This window comes from Carassius auratus, chromosome 21 (genome assembly GCF_003368295.1).
Source record: "Carassius auratus strain Wakin chromosome 21, ASM336829v1, whole genome shotgun sequence".
NCBI lineage: Eukaryota > Metazoa > Chordata > Actinopteri > Cypriniformes > Cyprinidae > Carassius > Carassius auratus.
In genome coordinates this window covers 8,697,579-8,706,770 of record NC_039263.1, presented here as the reverse complement: position 1 = coordinate 8,706,770, position 9,192 = coordinate 8,697,579, and the positions used below count along the sequence as shown (strand labels likewise).

The following is a 9,192-nucleotide window of genomic DNA, read 5'->3' as shown; positions in this document are numbered from 1 at the left end:
CGCCTTCTAATTCTCAAACCTCATACTTTCTATGCTATTGTACTGAGAAAACACAGATTTACCCATTCTGTGTTGGTAGTGGCGTGTACCACAGTTTGCTTTGCCAATTGAGAAACTTGATTGGTAAACGGTTTGCCAGAATATACCCTGACCCAGATCTATCCCGTTAGTGAAGCATTGGTTTCCACACTGGTTTCATTAAATAAATAAATAAAGGAAATTATTATTTTAAAAGATTCACGAATAAGAATCATCTGTTCACGAATTGGATCGTGAACTTGCATTACCGAGCCAAAGATGATACTGAACATTTCGAATGAATAAAGAAGTTCATCTGTAAACCACATAAAGCTATTGTTTGACTTCATAAACCTTTATTTTATGCATGCTTCGTATGGATCTGTTGACTGAATGCATAGTGTGATTTCTAGGAGAATGTTTGTGTCGTTATGTGCTTGTAACGGGAAAACATCAGTCGCGGTATTGTTTGAAATCCCCAAACTTAAATATTAAATTAATAAATTACATCAAAATAAAAGTAATCACTGGTAATCTAAAATAGTTTTCAGATGTTACTGTAATCTGATTACCCCTTATTTAAAATGTAATTTTAACTAAATACAGTTACTCATATTTTGTATTTTACATACGTAACGCTGTTACATGTATTTCGTTACACCCCAGCCCTGATTATTTATGATTGTGTAGCATACTGTAAATGTAAGTAGTTCACATGCCATCAAATAATCATACAAGTCACACAAGCTTGATTTATTTTTTGACAAGAAAACTTTTTCAAACTATTTGGATGGAGTGCATGTATGGAGAGTATCCCAAATGCAAACTGAAAAGCTTGTTAATTTATTGACTTCTCATAATAAAAAAATAATGACTTTTGATTTATAAAGCACATTTATAAAACCCAATGCACTTGTGTGTATCAGTATAGATCAGTAACCTCAACATATTTTAGCCTATCTATCAGTAGAATAAATAAAAAAAACATGATTTTTAGGGTTGAAAACTGTAAAAACATGTATATTATGTATACTATTTGTAAGAAAAGTATGTCTGTTAAAATTCTCAGTCATCCAGGTCATAGTTATCCAAGAAGGGTTGGCTCAGGGGTGACAACCCCACAGAGGTTAAATGCCTGGCACTCCCCATCAGTCATTTAGAAATGAAGAAACCCCTTGGATGAGAGGCAATAGCTTAAAATATGGACGTACCTAGTCCAGTTGCCCTTGATTTAACCCTTCTTGTGTATACAACATGGGTAAGACACACAAAAGCGTACTTGGGTCAACCCTCTTACCCTGGAATGGTTACAGGGTTGACGGTAACAGGGTTGACGAAAAAGGTTATTGCCGGCCATTACTAGCCATGAGGTATAGGTAATGACACTACATTACGTGCCTTAATGAGAGGCTTAAATATTATCATATATGTACATTTTTAAATATGTACAAAAAACTTTTTAACATATGCTTTTCTGGTAACAGGGCTGACACAATGAGCGTGTCCCTGTCTTTCAGACATTACATAACCTCAAAGAAAATTCATTAAAAAGAAGAGAACACTTACTTGTCTTCTACCATCAACTTCATGAAAGTCAGATAATGTCACTTCCTGGAACTGATGCAACTTTTGGAACAGTCCATTATCTTTAAAGAGGTGTTTTTATAAAAAGTAACAGGGTTGACGAGAACCTAGGGACCCGACTAAATTGTGTGTTTTTTTATTTTATTTGACACGTTAAGAATAAAATCCATTTATGACTAATGAACTGACACTTAAGGCTTTATACAAGTATATGTTTTTTTATGATAGTTTGACTTTTTTGGCCTCGATAGCAAGTAGAAGTAGAAAAATCTTACTGAGGGACAGGCCATTTTCAACATTTCTTCAAGATGCTTTGTACAAAAATGTGATTAAAATCCTTTAAAAACCAAAGAAACAGAAAATAATTTATTCTTATATTATGAGACATTATGGAAACTAAAATATAAAATATTCTATTTCTTTTATGTTTTATTAAGATTTACAGAGCTTTTTTTTTCCTGAGGGACACAAAATGGCACGTTTTCGTATAATGACCCTACTTTGTGTTGTGCAATTAAACTGTATTATTGTTCTTTAGTTGCCAAGTATGTTTCTCATAATTTCTTTATGCTAAAATTTGTAACAAACAAAACACTAAAAATAAACGAATGACTATATATGACTAAATGAGATTTTACCCCTAATGCCTTTAAAGAGCAGCAAATGGATTCGTTACAAACTAATTCTCTCTGACATTTAAATATAAATGTAATCCAAAATAGGTATTTCTGAATTATTTCTGAGCTTATGTTCGTTTTCGTTTACATGTAGGCTACTAACACTGAATATGTTTCGTTGTCACGAGTTGAAAGAATCGGCAAAGAATCCGAACGATCATTTGGTTAGCGGACGTTGAGTCACTGAGATGAATCAAACTCAAGCTCTCACCACTATCTCCTCAGAAGTTACAGACCACCTTCTAGCGTCAGCAAAGGGTGGGATTCTTCACTAAAACACTGCTGATGCATCTGCTCGAGCACAGTTGGCGGAGACAGCTGTGAGCTGAGTTTGCACGAGACGACGGTAAAGAAAAAACAAAAACAGGTCAGCCCCTTTAAAATCAGTATGGAGGTTTTGTAATCCCTTTTAAATTCTTAAATTTAAATGGTTAAGTGTATAAGTTTGTTAAGCTGTCTAGATTCTTCTCTGCTCTGTGTGTTTGCTACAGCGTATTATTTCCAAGTAAACAAGAACTCGTTTGCTTCTCGGGATAAGAACGATGAATGCAACGAATATAAAATAGCTGCTATTTAATTTATATATATATATATATATATATATATATATATATATATATATATATATATATATATATATATATATATATGTGTGTGTGTGTGTGTGTGTGTGTGTGTGTGTCCTCTTAAAGTTTTTTTTTCTTCCTCCTAATAATTATTTTGATACTACATGAAAAGTTTTACAAATGTGTCTTTTTTCAGATTGTAGATTTGGAATGTGAATCGTGTTGAGCTCAAACATATGCACTGGATATGGAGTCACGCTCAACTATTTAACTGCGTGGCAGTGCGGGAGCCATTTAGATGAATGTGAAATCATTCGTGTTATGAGTATTTTTTTCCATTGACGGACAAGAACTCAGCAAGAAAGTTTAATGGCAACCAGATGTGCTCAAGAAGTGGAAAAATGTTAGACCATGTTGGAAACTGCTGCAGGGACATTTCTTGAACCTCTGCCTGAAGTTAACTTTGTCAAGTGTTATGTAAAGGCTAGGCATTTAACTTGCATTTTATGTTTTTATTGCAAATGATTGAAGGTCATTTAGTTTATATGTATACACCTATTATATATATATATATATATATATATATACATATATATATATATATACATATATATATATATATATATATATATATATATACATGTATATATACACATGTATATATATATATATATATATATATATATATATATATATATATATATATATATATATATATATATATATATATATATAAGGAGAGTTTGGTGTAACAGGTCACCATAGGTATTATTTTATTTGTTTATTTATTTATTTATTTATTTATAATTAACACTCTAAAATGGGAATTACTTAGGTACTTGTGATAGTATGAACAAAACTATCTGAACAAGGGGTACACGTGGTCTTCATCACAGATCCTGAGCTTTTAACTTTATATTTACCAGGATGAGGAAGGTAGTCGTGCTGTTTGGTTTATGGAGTCTTCTGTCCCTTTCACATGCTCAGTTGGTAAGGTCTTCATGTATCTCCTCAAATACATTCTCTTCAGTGTAATTCTACTGGCTATTATAGTACACTTCTGCTACAGACAGCTACAGCAGAGGGGGAAGGTGAAGAAGAGGCAGTTGAACTTTTTACTACCCCACGTACCAAGTTGGCTGCTGCAACCTCTGATTTTGGCTTCAACCTATTCCGTCAGCTGGCAGCACGTGATCCCAAGGCCAGCGTCTTCCTGTCACCTATGAGTATCTCAGCAGCCTTTACACAGCTTTCAATCGGTGGGGCTTAGCTTCACTATGGAAGACCATGCTTTTCTTACAGCAGTCATCTAAGATTATAACTTGAGATCATTAATCTCAAATGAGTTTTTTGCCATTTGTCATAGGGGCATCTGATCGGGCTGAGAAACAGATTTACAGGGCCCTCCGCTACCACACCCTAAAAGACAGTCAGCTCCATGACACACTGAGAGACCTTCTATCCTCCCTCAGAACATCTGCCAAGGGCTTCAAGTCAGCAGAACGCATCCTTTTGGCTAGGAGTTAGTGTTTTTCATTTTAAATGGGTGGGGTTGTGCATGTTTCCAAGAGGGAGAAGAGCTGTACATGTTTTCATGTATTTCTCTTTGTTTCAGAACTTCGTCTCAGGCTGGAATACCTCAACAGTGTTGAGAAGCAATATGGGATACGCCCTCAAACACTTGCGGGTGGAGCCCGGGACCTTAAGACTGTTAATGATTGGTTTAAACAGCAAACTGGTGGAAAAGTGGAACAAGTTGTTCCTTCACTTTCTCGTAACACAGCTGTGTTGCCTGTGGGAGCAGCCTTCTTAAAAGGTTGGGCTCTGATTTATTCTCTTGCTCTTTAATATCTCTTATACAGTATGTACTTTAACAGAGGGGAATGAGATGCAAAATGAATGAGACATGTACATGTACATTCGCTTGTCCAGCCTGATAAATATGTTTGTGATTTGAGCTAAATTTGTGACATTTAAAATATGTTTTTGAAATATAATCTTTTTAAGATTTATGCTTTTCACCAGGCAAGTGATAAGAGTGATTTTTATCTATTGTTTTTGTAGGTAAATGGATAACTAGGTTCAGCAAAGCTAATAAGATAGAGAACTTCCAGAGGGATGGAGAAGCCCCAGCTCTTATTCCCATGATGGAGCAGGAGAATTACCCAGTAAAGATGGGTATTGACCCTGACCTTGGCTGCACGGTATCAGTTCCTGTTGTTTTATGCATGTACAATTATTATATTAAGTGTGCAGTTCCATCTCCTTCTCTTTTAATGTGCTATGCACTATACAAACAAAGAAGCTGACAATATGAACAATAGAGGGTGGCCAGTACCAATGAATTAAGGATTTCCTACTTTCCATACAACTCTTTACAAAATTGTATTGTGAACATGCCAGATTTGAACATGGAAATGTGACAATAATAATGTGTCTAGGTTTGAAGGCAACTTGAAATTTGTTTTGTTACATGTGACATGTGGTTGAACACATGATGTCAGAATTATGCTTTTTATTACAACTATCCCTTTAAAGATGTACTTAGTATGTTTTTGTCATATGTTGTGTTGGAATTACACTGACAATTAGTGGTGGGGATGCAGCATAATGCAAATGGTTTCGGTTACCCTTGCAATTGTAGAAATTTGCAGTCAGCTGTAATTTATTCTTTAAGTATAAGTGTTCAATTACTCAGATACTGTAATAAAAAGAGCAGTATTCTGCAAGTAATGTGATCTCTACTCCAAATAGAATGAAGCATATTTTTATCTCACATTTTAAAGGAATAAAAATAAAACAATAAAGGCTGAATATATTACTTTATGAGTTTGCTACTTCAGCTGAACAGATTTGGAGAAATGTAGCATTACATTACTTGCTCACCAATGGATGATCCTCTGCATTGAATGGGTGCTGGAAAATTCCAAACAGCTGATAAAATATCATAGTAAATATCAGTTAATGTCATGTGAAGTGAATAAAATAAAATAAAATACTGAGTGCATTTGAATTAATTTGGTATTTGCTCATCGTATCTGTTTATCTGATACAGATAGCCCAGGTTCCTATGGAGGATGGAATAAGCATGTATTTCTTCTTACCTGATGAGGTGACACAGAATCTAACTCTAATAGAGGAAGCACTTACAGCTGAATTTGTCCAGGACCTTTCCAATACCCTCCATGCAGTAAAGGTGTTGCTTACACTTCCTGTTATCAAGCTAAGTTACAGCACAGACCTGCTGCCCTCCCTCTCTGACCTGGGTAAGAAAAAAACACCATTCCACATTTTTAGCTAGTTTATCACTTTATTGTGTTCTTGTATAAATTGTTACTGTCTCACTTATTTGTTTCTCCCTTTTCAGGCCTTTCTGAATGGTTGGCAGAGACAGACCTTGTCAAAATAACCAATCAGCCAGTCAAGTTAAATGCTGTCCATCATAAGGTTGTCATGGAAACAGCTCCAGAGGGTGCAGAGTATGCAAGCACCACCCCTACTGTCAACGGCCAGTCGCTGGCTCTAACGTACCGCGTAGACCGGCCTTTCCTCTTTCTAGTCAGAGATGAGCCATCAGGCACACTTCTCTTCATTGGGAAAGTGCTGAACCCACGTGACATAGGAAGGGTATGAGACAGACACACTTACACTAACAAATACAAACAAATGAGAAACAAGCAATTTATATATGAGCTCATTTAAACCCAAGTCTATAAACAGAAAATAAATATTTGACATATCTTGACTTACATGGCCATTTGGAGAAAAATGATCACAGCCCATTGACATTTTCAACATACTCAAACATTGGTTTGTGCACACATTCAATGTCCATTTATACTTCTCATGATATTGTCCACTTGTGCTTTTATTATGGATTTTTATGGATAGATTATTGTACATGTTCTAGATTTTAGCCATACAGTCTACATTAGAATTGATGGATAATAACTCTGCTCTGACTAACTTTTCACATGTAAAAAAATTCCTTAGATATCTGTAATGGCCTCCATCTTTTGTTTAACACTTTCTTTCAGTTTACTATACATTTATGACTTTGTGACCATATGAGTTTAATTAACAGTCCCTCAGCAATGATGAAATTATACTAAAATAAAAAAAAAATCAGTTGATATTCCCTGATACTTATTTTACTAAAATAAGTAAAAAAAGATATATAAAAAAAATAATAAAATAATTTTTTCAATCAGTATCTTCTTGTTCCATGACATTTGTTTATCAAATGCTTAAATAACTGAAATCTACAGTTGTTTGTGTGTGTGTGTGTGTGTGTGTGTGTGTGTGTATTTTAGTAAGGGATAATGTACATCCAGCCAGTTGTTATCGCAGAATAACCCCCAACTGGGTGATCAGGAGCCCAACGCAAAGTGCAGAGGTCTTGTATCAAAACTTAACATATAGCACAGTTTTATCACAGGTAAAAATGCAAAATGTTTCACTTCCTCTTATTACACGGCTTCTTGACCCATAGGTAAATTATTAGAAACAGAATATTGATTTCAGTTGAAATTTTTGAATGCAAAGCTTCCATGAACACATCAGTTGGGAGCAAGCAGCAAGTTCAAACTAGATGGAAATTTAAGTTATACGGTGCAGTCAAACCACTGATTACAGAACATTTCACCACATAAATAATTACGGCGATAAAAGATTTAAGACGAAAATGTTTTAAAATCTTACCAATGGGTTAGTTATCTTATAATCCATTACAGTATACAAAACAATCGTAGCAAAATGGCAGCAGCTGCGTTTGTATGAAACAGGAGTCTGCGATACCAGGATGACAATTTTTAATTTGAGATTTAATATTTTATTAGCTTAACAAACGCAAAGTTTCCACCAGGAAAAAAAAAAAAACCTTCCTAGCAAGAGTACAGCGCCAACTTTAGTTACCTGGATGAGCCTGTGTTATTAGTTTCTCCCGGTTATTAATGGATAACATCCCTCGGAATGTCACGACCAACCAATCAGAATCAAGTATTCCACAGAGCCATGTAATTATAATGTATTAGCATATAGCATATATGTATAGGATATTTAGAATTACATATTTTGTTTTTACATTGTATCTTAATTTTAATTCCAGGACTCAAACCACTTATTTTGTTATGATTATTAAAGAAATTTAAGAAACAAGAATATGCAAAAACGTTTTTATTACATGGTTTGATTGTAAATAAGCAAGCTCTAAGATCAGCTATTTTGTTTATGAGAGCATTTAAACCACTGTAGGCAAGGACAATAATATTTAGTGCAGCGGTTGACTTTCACTTCCTGTACTCTAACTTCTAATTCTGGCAATACAACCTTTGATACAGATATAATCTGTGTTCCTTTGGCTTCACAACCTAAAGATGTTGAACTGTAATTTGAATTGAAAAGACTGGAATGGGAACTTATTGAACTGCCATTTACAAACAAAATGACCAGATACCTTCTTTGGTGTTCTGCTTAAGGTTTCTACTGTATTTACAGTACATTTCCATTTAGTCATTTAGCAGACACTTATATCCAAAGTGACTTACAAATGAGAACAATAGAGGCAATCATAATCAACAAAAGAGCAATTTTTTTATTTGACCTTTATTTAACCAGGAGAGTCCCGTTGAGATTAAAAACCTCTTTTTCAAGGGAGTCCTGGCCAAGACGCAACAACATTTACATATAATGTTGCTGCACAATCTGACTTTGCTGCAGCCTGGAATTGAACTATTGGTTTCGTCTGGTCAGAGGAGAATTGACCCCCCAACTGAGCCTGGTTTCTCCCAAGGTTTTTTTCTCCATTCTGTCACCGATGGAGTTTCGGTTCCTTGCCGCTGTCACCTATGGCTTGCTTAGTTGGGGTCACTTCATCTACAGCGATATCATTGACTTGATTGCAAATAAATGCACAGACACTATTTAAACTGAACAGAGATGACATAAGTGAATTCAATGATGAACTGCCTTTAACTATAATTTTGCATTATTCAGACACTATTTTCCAAATGAATGTTGTTCAGTGCTTTGACGCAATGCATTTTGTTTAAAGCGCTATATAAATAAAGGTGAATTGATTGATTGATATAGATATATATATATATATATATATATATATATATATATTGCGGAGAGAGAGATCGAGAGCCGCGTATCACGGACAGCGACACTGAACCGAGCTCTCTTCTGCGAAGTTCTCCACAAAGTCCCTCCTGCACCTGAACGAACAAATACACATCGCAGTTTGAACAAACAAAAAGATGTAAAAGAGCCCAATTCAGTACCGCGGTGTTCTGGTGTTCAGGGCTCATGCAGAGAAAGGCGTCTCAAAACACTTGAACATTGAA

The 9,192-nt window shown here is 35.0% G+C and overlaps 1 protein-coding gene across 1 annotated transcript; it reads left to right on the top strand.

The window, feature by feature from the left end:
• The first annotated feature begins 2,494 nt into the window (after positions 1 to 2,494).
• serpinf1 (serpin peptidase inhibitor, clade F (alpha-2 antiplasmin, pigment epithelium derived factor), member 1) lies at positions 2,495 to 8,002 on the top strand. Its single transcript, XM_026195725.1, has 8 exons — positions 2,495 to 2,646; positions 3,772 to 3,835; positions 3,915 to 4,104; positions 4,212 to 4,367; positions 4,461 to 4,661; positions 4,910 to 5,049; positions 5,901 to 6,111; positions 6,213 to 8,002. The coding sequence occupies exons 2-8, from the start codon at positions 3,773 to 3,775 to the stop codon at positions 6,476 to 6,478; spliced, it is 1,227 nt and encodes a 408-aa protein (XP_026051510.1). The 5' UTR covers positions 2,495 to 2,646; position 3,772; the 3' UTR covers positions 6,479 to 8,002.
• Positions 8,003 to 9,192: the final 1,190 nt, after the last annotated feature.